The sequence below is a fragment of the Scomber japonicus genome, chromosome 12 (assembly GCF_027409825.1).
Source record: "Scomber japonicus isolate fScoJap1 chromosome 12, fScoJap1.pri, whole genome shotgun sequence".
Taxonomy (NCBI): Eukaryota; Metazoa; Chordata; class Actinopteri; order Scombriformes; family Scombridae; genus Scomber; species Scomber japonicus.
This window is the reverse complement of record NC_070589.1, coordinates 30939333-30964728: the sequence shown is the minus strand read 5'-3', so window position 1 is coordinate 30964728 and position 25396 is coordinate 30939333. Positions and strand designations below refer to the sequence as shown.

At 45.0% G+C, this 25396-nt stretch overlaps 1 protein-coding gene across 1 annotated transcript in view; it reads right to left on the bottom strand.

Annotated features, from left to right (window-relative positions):
• Nucleotides 1-25396, bottom strand: part of LOC128369749 (la-related protein 4B-like) — a 62386-nt gene that overhangs the window by 20082 nt on the left and 16908 nt on the right. Inside the window, 3 exon segments of the mRNA XM_053330826.1 lie at nt 5314-5454; nt 5457-5522; nt 13688-13841. Coding sequence (XP_053186801.1) covers nt 5314-5454; nt 5457-5522; nt 13688-13841 — 361 coding nt within the window.

Below are 25396 nucleotides of genomic sequence, written 5' to 3'. Positions count from 1 at the left end.
GAGAGAGGAGGGGGGGAGAGAGAGAGAGAAAGACAGAAAACAAAGAGAGAGAGAGGAGGGGGGAGGGAGAGAGAGAGAGAAGGGAGAGAGAGGGAGAGGGGAGGGGAAGAGATATATAGAGAAAGAAAGAGGGGAAGGGAGAGAGAGAGAGAAAGAGAAAGAAAGAAAGAGAGGGGAAAGGAGAGAGAGAGAGAGAGGGAGAGACAGAGAGAGAGACAGAGAGAGAGAGAGAGAGAGAGAGAGACAGAGAGAGAGAGAGAGAGAGGAGGGGGGGGAGAGAGAGAGAAGGGGAGAGAGAGGGAGAGGAGGGGGGGGAGAGAGAGAGGGGGAGAGAGAGAGAGAGAGAGACAGAGAGAGCGAGAGGGAGACAGAGAGAGAGAGAGAGAGAGGGAGAGAGGGAGAGAGAAAGAGAGAGAGAGAGAGAGAGGGAGAGAGAGAGAGAGAGAGAGAGAGAGAGAGAGAGAGAGAGGTTTGCTAACCAGGTGGTTAACTCTAAACTAAATGTTTATTATTATTATTATTACAGATTTTTATGACGAGTAATATTTGGCAGAGTGTTGAAATTAATCTTCAGTTTCACAGCCGTCAGATGAACCTCGTAAAATATGGATCCATAAATATGAGGCATGAGGTTAAAATGTTACAAGCTTCTCATTTCAATAAAAAAAACTAAAAATAAATAAATATAAAAGTTGAGAAATCGGACATTAAGACCTCCTGTCGTCCTCCCGGGTCAAATTGACCCCGTCTCTTTTGACTGTTCCTTCCTTCCTCCCCTCTTTCTTTGCTCCCTCCTCCTTACATACTTCCTTGCTTCCTTCTTTCCTCCCTCTCTCCCTCCCTACTTACTCCTTTCTTTCTTTTTTTCCTTCCCTTCCTCTTTTCCTCATTAATCCTTTCCTTCCTTCCTTCCTTCCATCCTCCTTTCCTTCATTCCTTCCTCTTTTCATGCTTACTCCTTTCCTTCCCTACTTACTCCTTTCCTTCCTTCCTTCATTCCTTCCTTCCATCCTCCTTTACTTCCTCCTTTCCTTCTCTCCTAAATTCATTCCTCTTTTCATGCTTACTCCTTTCCTTTCCTTCCTTCCTCCTTTCCTCCCTCCCTCCTTACTCCTTTCCTTCCTTCATACCTTGCTTCCCTCCCTCCTTACTCCTTTCCTTCCTTCATACCTTGCTTCCTTCCATCCTTACTCCTTTCCTTCTTTCCTTCCCTCCTTACTCCTTTCCTTCCTTCCTGCCTTCCATCCTCCTTTCCTTCTCTCCTAAATTCATTCCTCTTTTCATGCTTACTCCTTTCCTTTCCTTCCTCCCTCCTTACTCCTTTCCTTCCTTCCATCCTTACTCCTTTCCTTCTCTCCTAAATTCCTTCCTCTTTTCATGCTTACTCCTTTCCTTCCTTCTTTCCTTCCTCCTTTCCTCCCTCCCTCCCTCCTTACTCCTTTCCTTCCTTCCTTCCTTCCTTCCCTTACTCCTTTCCTTCTTCCTCCCTTACTCCTTTCCTTCCTTCCTCCCTCCCTCCCTCCTTACTCCTTTCCTTCCTTCCTTCCTTCCTCCCTTACTCCTTTCCTTCCTTCCTCCCTCCTTTCCTCCTTAAGTTCTTCCTTGACCTGAGGACAACAGGAGGGTTAATCAAAGTTTTACCTACAATGATCACATTTTAACCCCCACACCCCCCCCCCCCCACTCCTCTCAAAATACACACCACTAAAGACGAGGCATGACATTTAAACATGTTGAACTTGCTGCTGTTGCTCGTTTCCTGCTCAGTCTGAGGTTCAACGTCTTATTTCCTCTTTTTAAATGTTACATGTGTTCATTTCAATTAAAAAAAAAAAAGCTTCTCATTTGAACCTTGAAAGTTGAGAAATGCACCATAAAACTACTACTGGCTGCAGACACTGACGGATATCGAAATATGGCAAAATCTGTATTAAAAGGCAAGAAAAACCTTTTTATATTAAATACTGTGATGCTGACGTAATAAAACATCTTTGTTTGGTGCAGAAATCCATCCAACCATAATACATTAAATATGTCTTTCAATAAAAATGATAATTCCTTTTTACATCAGAAATAATATAAATTGCAATATGAGTCAAAAATAATCACAATTACATATTTTATCAAAGGGATATCTCTCTTTCATCCATTCTGTGTCTGTATGTAATTTAATATTCTAACCCCATAAAGTCAATCCTTCCCTCCTTACCTGGAGAGACAGAACTCCAGAGTCTTCTTCAGATGCTCCCTCAAACCCTCCTGGAGGTTTTCTGGCAGAGGATCGCTGCCTGTCCACGTTAGAGAGAGACAGAGAAGAAGAGAAAGAGAGGGGGGGAGAGAGAGAGAGAGAGAGAGAGAGAGAGAGACACAGAGAGAGAGAGAGAGAGAGAGAGAGAGAGAGAGAGAGAGAGAGAGAGAGAGAGAGAGAGAGAGAGAGAGAGAGAGAGAGAGAGAAGAAGAGAAAGAGAGAGAGAGAGAGGACAGAGAGAGAGAGAGAGAGAGAGAGAGAGAGAGAGAGAGAGAGAGGAGAGAGAGAGAGAGAGAAGAAGAGAAAGAGAGAGAGAGAGAGACAGAGAGAGAAGAAGAGAGGAGGGAAGGTTTGGGTTAATTTAAGTGAAACTTTTAAAAACTTAATGCAGACTCTGAGAGAAAGACATTATTTAGACACAGATGAATTTAAAAGCAAAGGATGAATGATTGATGATTTAAATTTGACATAAACTTTGTAAATCATTTTTTATTATAACTTATTTATTTTTATTCAGATCTGAGATTTTAAAGAGAAAAACTTCACTAAATTATTTTTCATTATTAATTCATCGGCTGATCATTTTAGCTGATCCTCCTCCTCTTCCTTCTACCCCTCCCCCTCCTCCTTCTACTCTTCCTCCTCCTCCTCTTCTTCTTCCTCTTCTTCCTCCTTCTACTCCTCTTCGTCTTCCTCTTCCCCTCCTCCTCCTTCTACCCCCTCCTCCTCTTCATCCTTCTACTCCTCCTCCTCTTCATCCTCCTTCTACTCCTCCTCCTCTTTCTTCCTTCTACCCTCCTCCTCTTCTTCTTCTTCTTCTTTCCTCCTTCTACTCCTCCCCCTCCTCCTTCTACTCTTCCTCCACCTCCTCCTACTCTTCCTTCTACTACCCCCCCCTCCTCCTCCTCCACCTCTTCTTCCTTCTACCCCTCTTCCTCCTTCTACTCCTCCTCTTTCTCCTCCTTCTACTCCTCTTCCTCTTCCCCTCCTCCTTCTACTCTTCCTCCTCCTTCTAGACCTTCTCTTCCTCCTTCTACTCCTCCTCTTTCTCCTCCTTCTACTCCTCTTCCTCCTCGTCTACCTTCTACTTCTACCCCTCCTCCTCTTCCTCTCTACTACTCTTCCTCCTCCTCTTCCTCCTCCTCTTCTACCTCCTCTTCCTCTTCCTTCTAGTCCTCTTCTACCTCCTCTTCCTCCTCCTCCTCCTCTTCTACTCCTCCTCCCTTTTTTTTTAACATATTAGTTCAGATATCTGATATTTTAATACCAGTGTCGACATAAATAATAAATATATAACACGCTCTCTGGAGTTAATGATGTTGTTCGGTTGTAAACTGATATTTCTGTGAACACTAACACTATTTTTTTTTTTTTTTTTTTTGACATTTATTTCAGAGACTTGTCCCAGACAGCGTTGGGTAGAGCTCAGTGAAACTTTAATACTGCGATAAATAAAACATTAAAACATTAAAAACACAAAAAACAGCTCTTAAAACAGTCGCTGAGCTTCTCCAGACTATAAATCTGCTGCTTCAGTCTGAGAGCTGTTTGAGTTTTATTATAACAAGATAATAAAAGTTAAGAGTTGGACATGAGTCTAGTGTCACCATGAAGTATCAATAAGGTGACTTCCTTCCTTCCTTCCATCTTCCCTTCCTTACTGTCTTCTTCCTTCCATCTTTCCTTCCTTCCTTCCTCCCTCCCTACTAGATAATAAAACTCAAGAGTTAGACATGAGTCTAGTGTCACCACAAAGTATCAATAAGGTGACTTTCTTCCTTCCATCTTTCCTTACTGTCTTCTCTTCCTTCCATCTTTCCTTCCTTCCTTCCTCCCTCCCTACTAGATAATAAAACTCAAGAGTTGGACATGAGTGTCACCACAAAGTATCAATAAGGTGACTTCCTTCCTCCCTTTCTTCCTTCCATCTTTCCTTACTGTCTTCTTTTCCTTCCTTCCTTCCTTCCTTACAGTCTTCTTCCTTCCATCTTTCCTTACTGTCTTCTTCCTTCCATCTTTGCTTCCATCCTTCCTTACTGTCTTCTCTTCCTTCCTTCCTTCCTTCCTTCCTCCTTCCCTACTAGATAATAAAACTCAAGAGGTTGGACATGAGTGTCACCACAAAGTATCAATAAGGTGACTTCCTTCCTCCCTTTCTTCCTTCCATCTTTCCTTACTGTCTTCTCTTCCTTCCTTCCTTCCTTACAGTCTTCTTCCTTCTTGTCTTCTCTTCCTTCCATTTTTCCTTACTGTCTTCTTCCTTCCATCTTTCCTTCCTTCCTTAACTGTCTTCTCTTCCTTCCATCTTTCCTTCAATCCTTTCTTCCTCCCTCCTTACTGATTTCTCTTTTCTTCCTTCAATCTTTCCTTCATTCCTCCCTCCCTTCAGTCCCTCCTTACTGTCTCTCTTCTCTTCCTTCCACCTTTCCTTCCTTCCTTCCTCCCTCTCTCCCTCCCTCCTATCTTTCCTTCCTTCCTCTCTCCCTTCCATCTTTCCTTACTGTCTTCTCTTCCTTCCATCTTTCCTTCCTTCCTCCCTCCCTTCAGTCCCTCCTTACTGTCTTCTCTTCTCTTCCTTCCTTCCTCCCTCCCTCCCATCTTTCCTTCCTTCCCTTCCTTCCTTCCATCTTTCCTTACTGTCTTCTCTTCCTTCCATCTTTCCTTCCTTCCTCCCTCCCTTCAGTCCCTCCTTACTGTCTTCTCTTGTCTTCCTTCCTTCCTTCCTTCCTCCCTCCCATCTTTCCTTCCTTCCATCTTTCCTTACCGTCTTCTCTTCCTTCCATCTTTCCTTCCTTCCTTCCTCCCTCCCTCCCTTCCGTCCCCTCCTTACAGTCTTCTCTTCCTTCCTTCCTCCCTCCCTCCCTCCTTTCCTTACTGTCTTCTTATCCTTCCATCCTTCCTTCGATCCTTCCCTTCCTGTCTTCCCTTCCTTCCTTCCTTTTAATGACCCGGCCCACATCACATCAGATCAGACTGTACGTGACCCTTGAGTGAAGACGAGTTTGACCCCGCTGCTTTAAATACTTTCTTATTAACCCTTAACCCTAAAACCATCACCTGTTTGCCCAGGCGGCCCGGGCTCGGGGTATTCTGTGTAGGCCGGCTCGGGGCACTCCAGCGTGACGGGGGCTGCGGGGGTCGGGGGGGGCAGCAGCTGGGGCCGCCACAGGGGCAGCGGGGGGCCGGCTCGGCCAGCATTACTGGGACGGTGGAGGCTCATCTGGGTCGGTTAGTAGAGGCTCCTTGTAAGCCTTGTCCTCACTGGCTTCATAGCCTGTGACAATCAACAAGGGGGGGGGGGGGGGGGGTGGGGGGGGGGGGGGGGAGGAGGGGGTCATTATTAATTATTTATTTATTTATTGTATTATCATTTAAAGTCAGATTGGAGCCTTTTAAGAGTTAATTTAAGAAAAAGATATGTTTAAATAAGTGAGGAGGGATTTGGTTTAACCCTCAAAATCAGAGGTGTCAAACTCATCTTCATTCAAAGGCCACATACAGTTTGATCTGATGTGGGCTATAAGGAAGGAAGGAAGGAAGGAAGAGAAGACAGGAAGGAAGGAAGGGAAGGAAAAGAAGACAAGAAGGAAGGAAGGAAAGAAAGGAAGGAAAGGAAAAGAAAGGAAAGGAAAGGAAAGGAAATTTAGGCAGGAAGGAAGGAAGGAAGGAAGGCAGGAATGAAGGGAAAAGAAGACATTAAGGAAGGAAAGGAAGGAAGGAAATGGAAGGAAAAGAAGGAAAAAAGACAGAAGGAAGGATGCATGAATGGATGGAAGGAAAAAAAGACAGGAAGGAAGGAAGGAAAGAAGGAAGGAAAGAAGGGAGGGAGGGGAGGAAAGAAAAAAAAGACAGGAGAAGGAAGGAAGAAGAAAGCGAAGAAAGAAGGAAGGCAGGAAGGAAGGAAGGAAGAAAAAGGGAAAGAAGACATTAAAGAAGGAAGGCAGGAAGGAAGGAAGGAAAAGACCGGAAGGAAGGAAGAAAGCAAGGAAAGAAGGAAGGCAGGAAGGAAGGAAGGAAGGAAGGAAGGGAGGGAAAAGAAGACATTAAGGAAGGAAGGCAGGAAGGAAGGAAGGAAAAGACAGGAAGGAAGGAAAGATAGAAAAAAGAAACAAAAGAAAGGGAGGAAGGACAGACTGAAGGAAAAAAAGACAGGAAGGAAAAAAAGACAGGAAGGAAAGTGGGCCAGCTTGGACCCCTCGGCGGGCCGGTTCTGGCCCACGAGCCGCATGTTTGACACCCCTGCATTACATACTGTTCAGGGTCTAAACTGACATGTTTTTACATTTGAAAGAAGAAAAAAAAGACCTTAAAAACTTTTATATTAGCCAGAAATGTGATGATTTATAGACTAATTATGAAGAGATACTGTAAAATACCAGAATATGAACAATGTATTTAAATCCCTTATTAAATTTTATGACATTTTAATCAACTTATATTAAATTTGTTACTAAAAGAAGCCTAAAAATATCATCTTTAAAAAAGGTCAGGAACACTCTTAATGCTCACAACCTACATCTATAACCTTAAAAAGACATAAAAACTAACATATTATATATTTATTAAACATCTGACACACTCACATCTGACTTACTCTAAATACTGAAGGAGTTTAAATAAATACATTGAGATGAGGTGATGAGCTGATTATTTTAAGAAGCGATGAGTCATTACTCCGTTACTTCCTGCTGAGCCTTCAGTATAAACACAGAGTGACGCCTCTTCCTCTCTTACAATCTTTGACTGAGCAGAAGGAGAGCTAAACTTAAATAAGGAAGGGAGGAAGGAAGGAAGGAAAGGAGGGAGGGAGGAAGGAAAGGAAAGGAGGAAGGAAGGAAATTAGGAGGGAGGAAGGAAGAAAAGCAGGGATGAAGGGAAAGGAAGGAAGGAAGGAAGGAAAGCAGGGAGGAAGGAAAGGGAGGAGGGAGGGAGAGAGGAAGGCAGGAAGGGAGGGAGGGAAGAAGGAAGGAAAAGAGGGAGGGAAGGAAGAAGGAAGGAAAAGAGGGAGTAAGGAAGGAAGGAAGGAAAGAAAATAAGGAAGGAAGGAAGGACAGAAGGAAGGGAGGAAGGAAAGGAGGGAAGAACGAAGGAAGGAAGGAGGGAGGAAAGACGGAGGAAGGACAGAAAGAAGGAAGGAAAGGAGGGAGGAAGGAAGGAAGGAGAAGGAAGGAAGGAAAAGAGGGAAGAAGGAAGGAAGGAAGGACAGATGGAAAGAAGGAAGGGAGGAAAGAAGGAGACGGGGTCAGTTTGATCCGGGAGGACGACAGGAGGGTTAAAAAGGTCCTGAGTTTCTATATTTGAGGTGATCAGCTGATTATTTTAAGAAGCGATGAGTCATTACTCCGTTACTTCCTGCTGAGCCTTCAGAATAAAACACAGTTCATTCACCGTCCTGCGGTTCTGCTACAGAGTGACGCCTCTTCCTCTCATACCATCTTTGACTGAGCAGAAGAAGAGATGAACGAGTCAAGGAAGGAAGGGAGGAAGAAGGAAGGAAAGGAGGAAGAAGGAAGGAAAGGCGGGAGGGAGGAAGGACGGAAGGAAGGAAAGGAGGAAAGAAGGAAGGAAGTAAAGGAGGGAGGGAGGGAGGAAGGAAGGAAAGGAGGGAGGGAAGGAAGGAAGGAAGGACAGAAGGAAAGGATGGAGGAAGGGAGGAAGAAGGAAGGAAGGAGGGAGGGAGGGAGGAAACGAGGAAGGAGGGAGGGGGAAAGGAAAAGAGAGGGAGGAAGGAAGGAAAGAGGAAAGAAAGAAAGGAGGACGGAAGGAAAGAAGGAGGGAGGGAGGAAGGGAGGAAAGAGAGAAGGAGGAAGGAAAGAGGAAAGAAAGAAAGGAGGACGGAAGGAAAGAGAGAAGGAGGAAGGGAGGAAAGAGAGAAGGAGGACGGAAAGAAGGAAGGACAGACGGAAGGAAGGAAAGAAGGAAGGACGGAAGGACAAAAGGAAGGACAGAAGGAAGGAAGGACAGACGAAAGGAAGGACAGATGGAAGGAAGGACAGAAGGAAGGAGGGTGTTTTCATTACCTTAGAATGAGCCTTTATATCTACAGCATGTTTCTACAGTAGCCCAAAGTGGACAAAATAAATAAATAAGCCTTTTGCATTTTTTTACCACAATGGAAGTGGAGGTGTATTCATTTGGTTGCAGTCTAGATGTTCCTTTAAAACCAGTTTAACGAGCTTGGATTAAGACTAATCCAGGGAGAGGCATTCAAAAGGAGAAACTGGAGACTCATTGTTATTCAGTTATTTAAAATTAATTTATTGGCTAGATTAGATTGAGTCAAACCTGCATCATTCAAAATATTAAAACATGAGGGTAAAAAGTCTCCATTAAAACTGTCTGTTTTGAATGTTCCTTCCTTCCTTCCCTCCTTCTTTCCTTCCCTCCTTCCCCCACCTTCCTTCCTTCCCTCCTTCTTTCCTTCCCTCCTTCCCCCACCTTCCTTCCTTCTGTCTGTCTGTCTGTCCTTCCTTCCTCCCTCCTTCCTTCCTTCCTCCTTTCCTCACTTCTTCCTCCCTCCCTCCTTTCTTTCTTTCTTTCCTTCCTTCCGTCCTTCCTTCCTTCCTTCCTCCTTTTCCTTTCCTTCTTTCCTTCCTCCCTCCTTTCCTTACTTCTTCCTCCCTTCCTTCTTTCCTCTGTCCTTCTTTCTTTGCTTCCTTCCTCCCTCCTTTCCTTACTTCTTCCTCCCTCCTTTTCCTTTCCTTCCTTCCTTACTTACTTCTTTCTCCCTTCCTTCCTCCCTCCCTCCTTCCTTCCTTCCTCTGTCCTTCTTTCTTTCCTTCCTTGCTTACTTCTTCCTCCCTTCCTTCTTTCATCTGTCCTTCTTCCTTTCTTTCCTTCCTTCCTTCCTTCCTTCCTCCCACCTTTCCTTGCTTCTTCCTCCCTCCTTTTCCTTTCCTTCCTTCCTTCCTTACTTCTTTCTCCCTTCCTTCCTCCCTCCCTCCTTCTTTCCTTCCTTCCTCCCTCCCTTCCTTACTTCTTTCTCCCTTCCTTCCTCCCTCCCTTCCTTACTTCTTTCTCCCTTCCTTCCTTCCTTCCTGCCTTCCTTCCTTCTTCCTCCTTTCCTTTCCTTCCTTCCATCCTCTCTCCCTTCCTTCCTTGACTTGAGGACAACAGGAGGGTTAAAGGAAGAGGTAACAGCCACTATAAACTAAACTCTAAACTGAGTCACCCGTCTCCTGTAATAAATTATCTGGCTCTCAGACGTAGGAGATGAAATAAGCCGACACGTCAATCCCGAGTCCCGACTCAGACTTAATCAATAATTTCTGTTTCAGCACCAGATCCCTATATCCCTGTTGTCTATACTTGGCTCGACGGGGGGGAGGAGGAGGTGGGGGCGGGGGGGGGGGGGGGGGGGGCGGGCATTAAAATGAGTGATTACGATCCATCGCTGTAATGTTCATAGCTCTCACTAAATTGAGAATGAATGATTCAAGATTAAATTAATGATTTCCTCCCTCCTTTCCTTCCTTCTTCCTCCCTCCCTCCCTCTCTCCCTCCCTCCTTTCCTTTCTTCCTACCTTCCTCTGTTCCTTCCTTCCTTCTTCCTCCTTTCCTTCCTTCCTTCTTTACTTACATCTTCCTCTCTACCTTCCTCCCTTCCTTCCTCCTCCCTCCCTCCCTCTTTTCCTCCCTCCCACCTTTCCTTCCTTCCCTCCCTTCTTTCCTTCTTCCTCTCTACCTACCCTTCCTTCCTTCCTCCCTCCTTCCCTTCCATCCTTCTTCCTCTCCACCTACCTTCCTTCCTTCCTCCCTCCTTCCCTTCCTTCCTTCTTTCTTCCTCTCCACCTTCCTCCCTCCCTCCTTTCCTTCCTTTCTCCTTTCCTTCCTTCCCTCCCTCCTCTCTACCTACCTTCCTCCCTCCCCCCTTTCCTTCCTTCCTTCCCTCCCTTCCTTTCCTTCTTCCTTCCCTCCCTCCTTTCTTTCCTCCCTTCCCTCCCTCCCTCCTTTCCTTTTCTTCCTTTTTTCAGCACTTCCCAGAGTTCTTCTTTAGATTTAAGGCTATCTTTGATTTCTTTCTTTGTCCAGGTGATTTCATGTCTGTCAGATTCTGTGATTTTACATTTTTAAGGGAATAATGTGACTGAAAGTTGATCTTATCCATATCAGGAAGCTTCCAATTAATTAAAAAAACACGTCTCTTTTTCACAGCAGCTCATTTTGACATGAACTAGTCGGACTAATACAGATGTTAGCATTGATATTAATCTGGGTTTTATTCCATTTAGGTTTTACAGAGCCAGTTTCCTGTTGCTGCTCTCAAGTGTCAGAGGAAGTCACACCTAATATTTACCACTTTAACCTCTTTAACCTACATAAGTTGTTATTTTAATACTACAGACACACACTTCCTGTTGTATTCTAATAAAGAGACGGAGTAATAATTATATATATATGGTCATTATAGCATTACTAAAACACTGCTAAGACTTTTAAAAAGTACTGTAGAACCAAGAAACTAACTTTTATGCTGCTTTTTCTTTAATTAACATGAAAATATATAAAGTTATACAAGTTATTGAGATATATGTCAATGATTAAACTCCATTTAGATCAGAGGAGTCAAACTCATTTTCATTCAAGGGCCACACACAGACCAATTTGATCTCATGTGGGCCGGATCATTAAAAAGATGGAAGGAAAGAAGGAAGGAAGGAAGAAGGGAAGGAAGGAAATACGAAGGGAAGGAAGGAAAGACAGGCAAAAGGAAGGAGGGAAGAAAGGTAGGAAAGACAGAGAGAGAATGATGGACAGACAGACGGAAGGAAGGAAAGGAAGGAAGGACAGACAGAAGGGAGGAAGGAAAAAAAGGAGGGAGGACAGACAGACAGAAGGGAGGGAAGAAGGAAGGAAGGGAGGACAGACAGAAGGGAGGGAAGAAGGAAGGAAGGGAGGACAGAAGGAAGAAAGGGAGGAAGGACAGACGTAAGGAAGGACAGAAGGAAGAAACGCAGGAAGGAACGAAGAAAGGAAAAAGGGAAGGTTTTTTGCATTTTCATTCATTTGACTTAAATTTGGTCCCCACCTATAACCTGGTTAACTTCCTCTTTCTTTAAAATAGGGTTAGGGTTAAGTCACAAAATGCTTCCTTCTTTCCTTCCTTCCTCCCTCCTTTCCATCCATATTTCTTTCCTTCTTGTCCCTTCCTTCCTTCCACCCTTCCTTCTTCCTTTCCTTCCCTTCCATCCTTCCTTCCATCTTTCCTTCCAACTTTCCTTCCTCCTTTCTTCCTCCCTTCCTTCTTTCTTCCTCATTTCCATCCTTCCTTCCTCCTTTCCTTCTTTCTTCCTCCATTCCATTCTTCCTTCTTCCTTTCCTCCCTCCCTTCCTTCCATCCTCCTTTCCATCCTTCCTTCCTCCTTTCCTTCTTCCTTCCTCCTTTCCTCCCTCCCTTCCATCCTTCCTTCCTCCTTCCTTCCTCCCTTTCCTCCCTCCCTTCTTTCTTCCTCGTTTCCATCCTTCCTTCCTCCTTTCCCCCTTTCTTCCTCCCTTTCCATCCTTCCTTCTTTCTTCCTCCTTTCCATCCTTCCTTCCTCCATTCCTTCTTTCCTTCTTTCTTCCTTCTTCCCTTTCCTCCTTTCCTTCCATCCTTCCTTCCATCTTTCCTTCCTCCTTTCCTTCCATTCCACCTTTCCTTCCTCCTTTCCTTCCCTTCCATCTTTCCTTCCTCCTTTCCTTCCCTTCCATCTTTCCTTCCTCCTTTCCTCCCTTCCATCTTTCTTCCTCCTTTCCATCCTTCCTCCTTTCCTTCTTTCTTCCTCCATTCCATTCTTCCTTCCTTCCATCCTTCCTCCCTCCTTTCCTTCAATCCTTCATCTGTTTTAACTACAACTGTTTTTGCATTTTCATTCATTTTACTTAAATTTGGTCCCCACCTATAACCTGGTTAACTTCCTCTTTCTTTAATCTACTCTATCAGCTGTTCTGACTCATGCACTTCTGAGCTTCCCTGTTATTTTACTATTTACAACTTTATTGAGCAATACTTGAATTTAAATGCTCTTGATGTCTCAGTTGGCTTTAGTGCAAAACTTATTCGATACTTTCACATTAAAAGGTTTTTTTTTTTTATTCCTAATGCAAACAACCCTGCCTGCTTCCCCTTCCTCCCTCTTTCTTTAATTTTTCCTACATTCTTTCCCTCCTTCCCTCTTTCTCTGCTCCCTCCTCCTTCCTTCTTCCATTCCTTCTCTCCTTATTTCCTTCCCCTTTCCTCCCTCCCTCCTTACTCCTTTCTTTCCTTCCTTCCTTCCTCCTGTCCCTCTTTCCACCTATACTCCCTCCCTCTCTCCCTTCCTTCCTCCCTTCCATCCATCCTTCCTCCTGTCCGTCCGTCCTCCCTTCCTTCCATTCCTTCTCTCCTTACTTCCTCCGTCTTTTCCTCCCTCTCTCCTTACTCCTTTCTTACTTCCTTCCTTCCTTCCTCCTGTCCCTCCTTCCACCTTTCCTTCTCTCCTTATTTCGTTCCTCTTTTTCTCCCTCCCTCCTCCTTTCCTTCCTTCCTTCCTCCCTTCCTTCTTTCCTCCCTCCCATCCTTCTCTCCTTTCCTTCCTTCCTTCCTCCTGTCCGTCCTTCCACCTTTCCTTCCTCCCTTCCATCCATCCATCCTTCTCTCCATACTTCCTTCCTCTTTTCCTCCCTCCCTCCCTCCTATCCTTACTCCTTTCCATCCTCATTCCTTCCTCTTTTCCTCCCTCCTTACCTTCCTTCCTCCCATCCTTCTCTTCTTACTTCTTTCCTCCTTTCCTCACTCCCTCCTTACTCCATTCCTTCTCTCCTTCCTTCCTCCTCTTTTCCTCCCTCCCTCCTCCCTCCTTTCCTTCCTTCCTTCCTTCTCTCCTTACTTCTTTCCTCTTTTCCTCCCTCCCTCCTCCTTTCCTTCCTTCTTTCCTCCTGTCCGTCCTTCCACCTTTCCTTCCATCCATCCATCCTTCTCTCCGTACTTCCTTCCTCTTTTCCTCCCTCCCTCCCATCCTTACTCCTTTCCATCCTCATTCCTTCCTCTTTTCCTCCCTCCCTCCTTACCTTCCTTCCTCCCTCCCTTCCTTCTCTCCTCTTTTCCTCCCTTCTTCCTTACTCCTTTCCTTTCTTCCTTCCCAAACACTAATAATCAGTATGTGTTGGTCTGACCTTCTGGGCCGGGGTCGGCCGAGCTATCGCAGCCTTCCTTCCTTCTTTCCTCACTTCATTCCTTCCTCCCTTCCTTCTCTCCTCTTTTCCTCCCTCCCTCCTTTCCTTTCTTCCTTCCTTACTTCTTTCCTTTTTTCCTCCCTCCCTCCTTACTCCTTTCCTTCCTTCCTTCTGTCTCTCCTTACTTCCTTCCTCTTTTCCTCCCTCCCATCCGTACCTTCCTTCTCTCTTCTTTTCCTTCCTCCCTCCTTACTCCTTTCCTTCCTTCCTTCCCAAACACTAATAATCAGTATGTGTTGGTCTGACCTTCTGGGCCGGGGTCGGCCGAGCTATCGCAGCCTTCCTTCCATGGCTGCAGGGCAGCAGTAGTGGTGTCGGCGCTGCCGCTGGGGTCCAGGCTAAACATGTGGTTGGCCCATGCTTTCGCATTGGGGTTGAGGTCTGAAACCTTGGCGGATTCCTGGGAACAGAACAGAGAGTTCAGTTAGAGAGGTTTAACGTCAGCTGATGATGAGGATGATGATGATGATGATGAGTCGCACATCAAAGGCAACTTAAGGGAAGAGGTGTGACGATACAGTTCGCTCACAAGACGAGACGACACATTTTGGGTTCATGAGAGCGAGACCAGATTTTTAAAAAGGAAACTTCAGTCTTATTTCACTGAAAATCACAAAATGCTTGCTTCCTTCCTTCTTTCCTCTCTCCTACCTCCCTCCTTTCCATCCATACTTCCTTCCCTCTTCCCTCTTCCTCCCTTCCTTTCCTTCTTTCTTCCTCCCTTCCATCCTTCCTCCTTTCCTTCCTTCTTCCTCCCTTCCATCCTTCCTTCTTCCTCCCTTCCATTCTTCTTCCCTTCCTCCCTTCCTTCCTTGACTCGAGGACAACAGGAGGGTTAATGAACTCTTTGTACTTGAGTCTTTTATTTTGTAATTGATGTCTCTGATCTATTTTAGATGATTAATTATATCACCAAAAATAGCAACATATCATTTTTTTAAATCATACAAGCTTTAAAAAAAACTTGCTTTACACAAACACGACGACGAAGCCTACAAATAAAACCTACAACAGCTTCAATGAGTGACACGAGTGTTTTTGAAGATGATACAGGAAGTGACTCATCTGCACTTGTTTAAAAATAAACTCCGCTCTCTTTTTAAACTCATTTTCCCAACGTTACAAACGAGCTAAATATTAATGCAGCAGAACTAAAGATAAACATCAAGACACACTTTGTTCCTCTTTATCTGCCAACTTACAGTAGCAGCAACGTTACACACAGTTCAACTCAGCCTGAGTCGATTCGGAGGAGGGGAGGGCGAGGGGGGGGGGGGGTTGGTTGCTAGTGACAACAGTAACACACACAAAAAGTTTGAAAAAATTAAGTTAGATTAAAATTGACCCCGTCTGTTTTGGCTCTTCCTTCCTTCCTTCTCTCTCTCTTTCCTCCCTCCATCCACCTTCCTTCCTTCCTTCTGTCCTTCCTTCCTCCCTCTCTCTTTCTTTCCTTCCCTCCTTCCTTCGTTCCTACCTTCCTTCTTTCCTTCCTTCCTCTTTTCCTTTCTCTCTCTCTCCCCCGCCCTCCTTCCTTCTTTCCTCCCTCCTACCTTCCTTCCTTCTGTCCTTCCTCCCTCCCTCTTTCTTTCCTCCCTCCCCCCTTCCTTCCTTCTGTCCTTCCTCCCTCCCTCTTTCTTTCCTCCCTCCCTCTTTCTTTCTTTCCTTCCCTCCTTCCTACCTTTCTTCTTTCCTCTGACCTTCTTTCCTTCCTTCCTCTTTTCCTTTCTCTCTCTCTCCCCCGCCCTCCTTCCTTCCTCCCTCCCTCCTTTCCTTCCTTCTGTCCTTTCCTCCCTTCCTTCCTTCCGTCCTTTCCTCCCTCCCTTTCCTTCCTCTCTTTCCTCTCCTTCCTTCCTCCCTCTTTCTTTCCTTCCCTCCCTCCTTTGTTCCTACCTTCCTTCCTTTCTTCCCTCCCTCCTTTCCTTTCCTTCCTTCTTCCTCCCTTCCTTCCATCCTTCCTCCCTCCTTTCCTTCCATCCTTCCTCCCTCCTTTCCTTCCATCCTTCCTCCCTCCTTTCCTTCCTTCCTCAAGAGGAAACGTATCAGAGCATTTCCCTCTGCAGCAACAAACCAGGTTAAAAACCATCAATAAGCTTTTGCAGAAATTCATTTAATCTTAAATCTTAAGGCTGATTTATGCTTCTGCTAGCCTGACGTGCACCTCCAAAAGATCCTAACAACGCGTCACGGCAACGCGGACCGCAAGGGCTGTGATTGGTCCGGTCAAAGCGTCAGTTCCTCTGGCAGTTGCTTTATTTATTAATAATGAACAAAAGGTGTTTTCTGTTATTAGCACATATAGCGCAATGCTACATGCTACTGTGACCGGAAGATAAACAAGGATACAGATAGAGACTCCTCTGAAACCACACACACACACACACACACACACACACACACACACACACACACCCTAGCAACACGTTCCCTCGACGCAGAACTTCGAAAGGACAACGACGGCATGTCAAACTCATTTCATTCAAGGGCCACATATTGCACAATTTAATCTCACGTGGGCCGGATCATTAAATAGATGGACGAAAGGAAGGAAGGAAGGAAATATGGAAGGAAGAAGGGGAAGAACAGATAGAAAGAAGAAAGGAAGGAAAAGAAGGAGGAGAAGGAAGAGTAAGAAGGAAGGAAGAAAGGAAGGAAGAAAGAGAAAGATGGAAGGAAAGAAGGAAAAGAAGGAGGAGAAGGAAGAGTAGGAAGGAAGGAAGAAAGGAAGGAAGATGGAAGGAAAGAAGGAAGAAAGAAAGGAAGAAAGGACAGATGGAAGGAAAGAAGGAAGGAAGAAAAAGAAGACTGAAAGGAAGGAAGGGAGGATGTAAGGAAAGTGGGCCGGATTGGACCCTTTCCTTCCTTCCTCTTTTCCTCCATCCCTCCCTCCTTCCTCCTCCCTTCTTTCCATCCTTCCTTCCTCCTCCCTTCTTTCCATCCTTCCTTCTTTCCTCCCCTCCTTCCTTCCTTCCTTGACCTGAGGACAACAGGAGGGTTAATAATTAGTCAGTAAACTCAACTCTGCTCTGCCAAGCTTCTGTCAAACTAACGGAGCTGCAGCGGCTTCCTGTCTAAGCTTTTCAAAATAAAACCTTTGTTATTGAGCGCCATCGCATTATTATTAATTTCCCCTTGATTTTATTAGTTATATTATTAGTAATAGATAAGGCACTAAATCATTTTTAAGACTGTTAATTGGACTATTAGACGAGTAACGGAGCTCCGAGCTGCTTCCTTCCTGCTTCCTACTTCCTGCTTCCCATACTCACAGGATAAAAGCAGCAGTAGTTCAACACGCATGTTTCACAGGCTAACAGACTGTAGCCCAGAGTGGTGGTCAGAGCCAGCGTCTCGCTCCAGTCTGGAGGCACAGCGGTCCAAGCACTTCCTGTCGGCATCGGCGTTAAACTCCACTGCATCCAATCCATGATTTAAAAAAACCCCACACACACGAAGGGGGGAAGGGGAGGGGAGAGTCTTAACCCAAACTATCTCCTCCGCCAACGTTAAAGCCGTAACCTGGGCTCCTTTAAGTGAAGTCGACACCACAGCATCCCTCCTGCTGCTCTCCTCCTCCTCCTCCTCCTCCTCCTCCTCCTCCTCCTCCCTCCTGTCAGATCTCAGCAGCCGCCGCCGCCGCCACGCTCTCTCTCTGTCTGGCCGCTCTGGATCCGAGCGGCAGCTGCTGGAGGGGTCGATTCGACAAATTTGATGACAGCAGCGAGGCAACCGCTACCCGGCTTCCTCCCCCGGTGGGCAAGGCTGACGTTGCAGAAGCTGACTGGCCTCTCTCTCTCTCTCTCTATGTCTCTCTCTCTCTCTATGTCTCTCTCTCTCTCTTCGTCTCTCTCTCTCTGTCTCTCTCTCTCTCTCTCTCGCTCTCTCTCTTTTTCTTTTTTTTGTGTGTGTTGTTGTCCCTTGTTGCACTGAGTCATTCTCCGCTCAGACTGTGCTGTGGAGCTTGTCGAGGGTGTGACGATGATGACGACGACGGCAATGATGATGATGATGATGAGGATAAAATTCACACACCTGAGCTCACACACACACACACACACACACACACACACACAAGTGCCTGCAGGGGATCAACGTGCTAAAGCAAAATCAACCCCCCTGAGGCACTGCTCAAATTAAAAGCAGCCCTTTTGACCCTTTAATAGATTATTCAGCTAACGAGGGATGAGCTTCGGAGGCACACACACACACACACACACACAAAAGAAAAGATAAAAAGAAAGGGAAGAATAGAAGGAGTGAGATAAAAAAGGCAAAGCAGCAGAAAGCAGCTTTTTTTTTTGAGGGGTCGTATTTCACTAACGTTGCACTACTAAGATCATTTAGGATGAGTCTGGTCTCTCTCACACACACACACACACACACACACACTAATCTGAAATAACTCCCACTCCTTGTCCGAGCCGGCTGCCATAGTAACGGCTGCTGACATCACAGGAAGTGTACGTCCAGGCTGGGCACTGCTTGACCTTTTCCCCAAAATAATAAATTAATAAATAAAAAAATTCTTCTTCTTTCACAGTGGTGAGAGAGAGAGAGAGAGAGAGAGAGAAATAGGGAGAGAGAGAGACAGAGAGAGAGAGAGAGAGAGACGAAGAGAGAGAGAGAGAAATAGAGAGAGAGTGACAGAGAGAGAGACACAGAGAGAGAGAGAGAGAGAGCGAGAGCGAGAGAGAGAAATAGGGAGAGAGAGAGACAGAGAGAGAGAGAGAGAGAGACGAAGAGAGAGAGAGAGACGAAGAGAGAGAGAGAGACAGATAAATAGAGAGAGAGTGACAGAGAGAGACACAGAGAGAGAGAGAGAGAGAGAGAGCGAGAGAGCGAGAGCGAGAGAGAGAGAGAGAGGGGGGAGAAAAAGGTTATATAGCTGCTTCATTTTAAATTGAGAGTGTTTTTTTAGGGGGGGGGGCGGAGTGGGGGGGGGGAGATGATTCATCGTGAGCAGCGGTCAGAGGCGAGTTATTATTGACGGTGTCATCAGAGGGCGGCCCCCCCTCTGGCTTTAAGGACAATAAACCACAGCGGCAGACATACTAAGAGTCCTTTAGGGAGGAAATAAACAAATATAAAACAAACAAAAACCACAGAAGAAGAAAAAACAGCTGATTTGGGGGTTTATCCGTCTGCAGACTGGAGGCTTACTGACAGCGACGGAGAGATGCAGGAGACGGCCGAGCTGGGAACTGAAAAGAGCCACGACTACAACATGAGACTTAATAATGGCATCAACAGCAGACAGTGAAGGTTGAGAAGTGTTAAAAAAAATAAAAAATCAGCTTTGAATCATAGAAACTGAAGTTAGAGCGAAATGCAAGGTTACTGCAAATTTTCTGAAATCATGTTTACTGTAAAAACTGGTGACTAAGTCGGAGTCTAATTTTCGGAGGAGTCATGCTGGGAAAACCCCTTTTTCTGCTTCATTCAAATGTCCGATGTGGGCTAATTTCGGTTTTACCATTGAATACATGCGGGACGATCTCCCGGAATCTGGATCGAGCAAGCACACACACACACACACACACACACACACACACACACACACAAGAGCACAATGTCCTTTTAGCGTTAGTGTGTTTCAGCTTATAAGAAAACAAAGCATCATCCTCTTGTCCATCTAAGGCTGCTCAATTAATCAAAATTTGATCGTGATTACGATTTAGGGGCCAAACAATCTCAAAACTAAGAAAATCGGGCGGGGAAACGATTACAAGCAAGGTTTTATTTTGAAAAGCTTAGACAGGAAGCCGCTGCAGCTCCGTTAGTTTGACAGAAGCTGAAACACAGCGAAAAATGTTTTAACTGTAAATAAAAGTGCAGAGTTTCCAGCCTGCGTCAGACGATGCACTTTATTTTGAAAATCTTAGACAGGAAGTCACTGCAGCTCCGTTAGTTTGACAGAAGCAGATTTTTTTTTTTTGTTAGCTTATCGGTTATTCTTCAGATCTGTGCTCATAGCTGCTCATCTGTGTGCAGCTTTTTACACATCGTGCTGTAAACACTGAAACATCACAGCAACAAGTGTCTTGAAATACTTCTGGTCATCACACTGAACCCGCCGCCGTGAACCCGCCGCCGTGAACCCGCCGCTGTGAACCCGCCGCCGTGAACCCACCGCCGTGAACCCGCCTGGTTTCATTTCTTATTTCTCTGCATATCACACATTAACATTAACGGGTCTAATTATATATTTTTATATATTTATATCTTTATATCAGCTGCAGACTCACAGCTGGAGCAGAGAGAGAGAGTTTGACACCACGGGTCAAATGGACCCCGTCTGTTTTGACTGTTCCTTCTTTCCTTTCCTTTCCTTCATTCCTTCCTCCCTCCTTTCCTTTCCTCCATTACTTCCTCCCTACCTCCTTTCCTTCCTCCCTGTTTCCTTCTTCCATCTTCCTTCCTTCCTTCCTTTCTTCCACCCTCTTTCCTTTCCTCCCTCCCATTTTCCTTCCTTCTTCCTCCCTTCCTTCCCTCCTTCCTCCTTTCCTTTCCTCCATTCCTTCCTTCCATCCTCCCTTTCCTTTCCTCCCTTCTTCCCTCCATCCTTTCCTCCCTTCTTCCCTCCATCCTTTCCTCCCTCCCTGCTTTCCTTTTCTCCCTCCCTTCTTTCCTCTCCTTTTCTTTCCTCCTTCCTTCCTTCTTCCTCCCTTCCTTCCATCCATCCATCAATCCTTCCTTCCTTCCTTCCTTCTTCCCTTCCTACATCCTTTCCCTCCTTCCTTCCTCCTCGTTTCCTTCCTCCCTCCCTCCCTCCTTTCTTTCCTGCATTCCTTCCTCCCCGTTTCCTTCCTCCCTCCCTCCTTTCTTTCCTGCATTCCTTCCTCCCTCCCTCCCTTCCTTCCTTCTTTCCTCCATTCCTTCCTACCTGTTTCCTTTCTTCCTTCCTCCCCTTCCTACATCCTTTCCTTCCTTCCTTCCTTCCTCCCCGTTTCCTTCCTCCCTCCCTCCTTTCTTTCCTGCATTCCTTCCTCCCTGTTTCCTTCCTCCTTTCCTTTCCTTTCCTTTCCTCCATTCCTCCCTCCCTCCCTTCCTTGACTTGAGGCCAACAGGATGTTTAAGTGTAGACGCTCACATCATTATCTTTATAGTTATAGTATTTATAGTTCTTATAGTCTGAAGTCTTTTACATTCCTATAATCATCATATTTATATCCAACCTCTCTTTGTGTGTTTCAGAGTAAATCATTTTAAAACCCAGACAGAAAAACTATACGTGTGAAACCACATTCAGCCAAATGTGTGATGTAAAGTTGGTGCTTTCAGTTTCAGGCCAACAGCAGCAGCAGTATGAGAGTAGAAGTTGGATTTACTTCTTTATTTAATTAATTAACATTTAACATTTTAGACCAGGGGTGTCAAACATGAGGCCCGTGGGCCAGAAACCGGCCCGCCGAGGGGTCCAATCTGGCCCCCTTTCCTTCCTGTCTTCTTTTAGATCCTACCCTGCTTTCTTCTGTCCTACCTTCCTCCCTTCCCTCCATGTTTCCTTCCTGTCTTCTTTTTCTTTCTTCCTTTCCCCTTTCCCTTCCTTCGTAATCATTTTTCCTTCCTTCCTTCCAGCTGTCCTTCCTCCCTTTCTTCCTTTTGTCTTTCCTTCCTATCACTTTTCCTTTCTTTCCATCCCTCCTTCCTACGCTCCTTTCTTCTGTCCTTCCTTCCTTCCTTCCCTCCACCCTTCCTTCCATGTTTCCTTCCTGTCTCCTTTGTCTCTTTCTTTCTTTCCCTTCCTTCTTAAATCATTTTTACTTCCTTCCTTCCTTCCTTCCTTTCATCTTTCCTTCTTTCATTCCTTCCTTCCTTCCACCGTTTCTTCCTTTTGTCATTCCTTCCCTACCCTTACTTTCCTCTCTTACTTCCTTCTTTGTTTCCTTCCATCTTTCCTTCCTTCCACCCTTCCTTCCATCTTTCCTTCCTTCAATCCTTCCTTCCATCTTTCCTTCCTTCCACCCTTCCTTCCATCTTTCCTTCCTTCAATCCTTCCTTCCATCTTTCCTTCCTTCAATCCTTCCTTCGATCTGTCCCTCCTCCCTTTCGTCTTTCCTTCCCTACTTCTTTCCTTCCTTCCTTCCATCTGTCCTTCCTCTCTTTCTTCCTTCCTTCCATCTTTCCTTCCCTCCACCCTTCCTTCCTGTCTTCTTTTTCTTTTTCTTCCTTTCCCCTTTCCCTTCCTTCGTAATCATTTTTCCTTCCTTCCTTCCTTCCTTCCAGCTGTCCTTCCTCCCTTTCTTCCTTTTGTCTTTCCTTCCTATCACTTTTCCTTTCTTTCCATCCCTCCTTCCTACGCTCCTTTCTTCTGTCCTACCTTCCTCTCTTTCTTACTTCCTTCCTTCCCTCCACCCTTCCTTCCATCTTTCCTTCCCGTCTCCTTTTTTCTTTCTTCCTTTCCCCTTTCCCTTCCTTCGTAATCATTTTTCCTTCCTCCCTTTCATATTTCCTTCCCTACTTCTTTCCTTCCCTCAATCCTTCCTTCAATCTGTCCTTCCTCCCTTTCTTCCTTTTGTCTTTCCTTCCTATCACTTTTCCTTTCTTTCCATCCCTCCTTCCTACGCTCCTTTCTTCTGTCCTTCCTTCCCTCCACCCTTACTTCCATGTTTCCTTCCTGTCTTCTTTTTCTCTTTCTTTCTTTCCCCTTTCCCTTCCGTCTTAATCATTTTTCCTTTCTTCCTTCCTTTCGTCTTTCCTTCCCTACTTCTTTCCTTCCTTCCATCTGTCCTTCCTCCATTTCTTCCTTTCGTCTTTCCTTCCCTCTTTCTTTCCTTCCTATCACTTTTCTTTCCATCCCTCCTTCCTTCCTCCCTTTCTTCTGTCCTACCTCTCTTACTTCCTTGTTTCCTTCCCTCCACCCATCTGTCCTTCCTTCCTTCCCGTCTTCGTTTTGTCTTTTTCTTTCCCCTTTCCCTTCCTTCTTAATCATTTTTCCTTCTTTCCTTCCTCCCTTTCTTCTTTCCTTCCCTACTTCTTTCCTTCCTTCCTTCCATCTGTTCTTCCTTCCCTTCTTGCTTTCGTCTTTCCTTCCTTCCTTCAATCCTTCCTTCCATCTGTCCTTCCTCTCTTCCTTCCTTCCATCTTTCCTTCCCTCCACCCTTCCTTCATGTCTTCTTTTTCTCTTTCTTTCTTTCCCCTTTCCCTTCCTTCTTAATCATTTTTCCTTCCTTCCTTCATCCTCTTCTTCCTTTCATCTTTCCTTCCTTCCTTCCTATCACTTTTCTTTTCTTTCCATCTCTCCTTCATTCCTCCCTTTCTTCTGTCCTACCTTCCTCTCTTTCTTCCTTCCTTCCTTGTTTCCTTCCCTCCACCCTTCCTGTCTTCTTTTATCTTTCCCCTTTCCCTTCCTTCTTAATCATTTTTCCTTCCTTCCTTCCTTCCTTCCTTCCTTCCTTCCTTCCTTTCGTCTTTCCTTCCTTCCTCCTTTTCTTACTTCCTTCCTTCCTTGTTTCCTTCCCTCCACCGTCCCTTCCATCTTTCCTTCCAAGACTATATTTGACTTTCTTCTGTTCTGGTGTTTTCTTTTTTCTGACATAAATAAAGACTTTATTATTTTTTATATATACCCCTAAACTCCCAGCTGGAGTCCCGTTTCAAACTTCCCTCTTTCCTTCTTTCTTTCTTCCCTCTTTCTTTCTTTCTTCCTTTCTTTCTTTCTTCCCTCCTTCTTTCTTTCTTTCTTTCTGCCCGTCACTGATTTGATTTAACATGCACAGTTATAAATAGGTCATGTTCAATTTCTGGTCGGTTTCTAACACATATGTGCAAAGCATATGGTCTACCGCTCTGTGTGTGTGTGTGTGTGTGTGTGTGTGTGTGTGTGTGTGTGTCTGCGTGTGTGTGTGTGCGTGTGTGTGTGTGTGTGCGTGTGTGAATAAAGGATGAGGTGGAAACCAGGGTTTGGTGGCACCACATGGCTCGTGTTACTATGACAACAGTTTAATTTGGTGGTAAACAAGAATAATTAGATACGAGGAACTGATTCTGTTTAAAAAGGATCATAATAAAGTGGCTGTTACTATCCCTCCTCCCTTCCTTTCCTTCCCTCCTTCCTTCTTTCCTTCCTTCCTCCTTCCTTTCCTTCCTTCTCTCTTTCTTTCTCCTTCCCTCCCTCCTTCCTTCTTTCCTCCCACCCTCCTACCTTTCCTTCCTCTCTCCCTTCCTTCCATCCTTCCTTCTTTCCTCCATCCTTCCTTTCCTCCATCCTTCCTTCCTTTCCTTCCCTCCCACTCTCTTTCTTTCCTTCCTCACTCTTTCCTCTCTTCCTTCTTTCCTTCCTTCCTCACTCTTTCCTCTCTTCTTTCCTTCCTTCCTCCATCCCCCTTTCTTCCTTCCATCTGTCCTTCCTGCCTCCCTCCTTCTTTCCTCCATCCCCCTTTCTTCCTACCTTCTGTCCTTCCTGCCTCCCTCCTTCTTTCCTTCCTCCCCCTCCTTATCTCTTTCTTTCATCCCCCCAACCTTCCTTTCTTCCTTATTTCCTTTGTCCTCCCTCCCTCCCTCCCTCCTTCCTTTCCTTCCTTCTTCCTTCCTTCCCTCCTCCTCCCTTCCTTCTTTCCTTCCTTCTTCCTTCTTCCTCCCTCCGTTCCTTCCTTCCTTCTTTCCTCCCTTCCTCCTTTCCTTCCTTCCATCCATCCTTCTTTCCTCCCTCCTTCCACCCCTTCTTCCTTTCATCTTTCCTTCCCTACTTCTTTCCTTCCTTCCACCTGTCCTTCCTCTGTTTCTTCCTTTTGTCTTTCCTTCCCTCCTTCTTTCCTTCCTATCACTTTCCTTTTTTTTCCATCTCTCCTTCCTTCCTCCCTTTCTTCCTTCCATCTTTTTACTGGTCCAACCCACATGAGGCTTTCAGTTTTCTTTTATAGGATGTGGAAATTGTAAAGCTCAATATATAAACATGTGGCTCTAATAATAATAATAATAATAATAATAATGATAATGATAATGATAATGATAATGATAATAATAATAATAATAATAATAATAATAATAATAATTAATAATAATATGTATGAAAGGAATAATTAAAAAGAGAGACTGTGGTAAATGAGCTTCAGTAATGAGTATTAACTGGTAGATATGAGATTAAAGCTGCTTTAATTCACATATTTAGATTTCCTGTTTTACTTTGATGGTATTTATCCTCCATTTAAATCAACATTTAATCTTGTAGGCGACTTATTTTCATCTCAATATGAATTTTGCCGAGATGTGACGAGTTTGCATATCTGATTTAAATTTCCCAGTCGTGCAGAAATCACTCTTGCATCAACGTTTCTGAGGAACCTGAATGTGAGTTTCACTTTTACTTCCTGTAAGGTGACATTATCAAATGTTTGTGTTACATATCAACAAGTTTCAAATCAGTATGTTTTTTTTTCTTTTTTTAATAGATTTAAAAAAATATATATATTTACTTTTCCTTTTTTTTTAACCTTCATGTCGTCCTACTGTCCTTCTTTCCTTTCCTCCCTCCTCCTTTCCTTCCTCCCTTCCTCCCACCTTTCTTCCTTCTTTGCTTTCCTTTTCTTCCTTCCTCCCTCCCTCCCTTCCATCCTTCCTTCTTTCCTCCATCCTTCCTTTCCTTCCCTCCTTCCTCCTCCTTCTTTCCTCCCCCTACAGTACCTTCCTCTCTTCCTTCTTACCTCCATCCTTCCTTCCTCTTTTCCTTTCTTTCTCCTTGCCTCCCACCCTCCTACCTTTCTTCCTTCTTTCCTCCATCCTTCTTTGCCTTCCTCCCTCCCTCCCTTCCATACTTCCTTCTTTCCTCCATCCTTCCATCCCTCCCTCCCTTCCTCCATTCCTCCCTTCCTTCCTCCATTCCTCCCTTCCTCCCTTCTTCCTCCCTTGACTCAAGGACAGCAGGAGAGTTAATCTTGTTATTGTTATTATTACTTTCATGTTTATATTGAGCTGCTGAATTTCCCATCGAGTTCAATAAAGTGACTCATCTCATCTAAA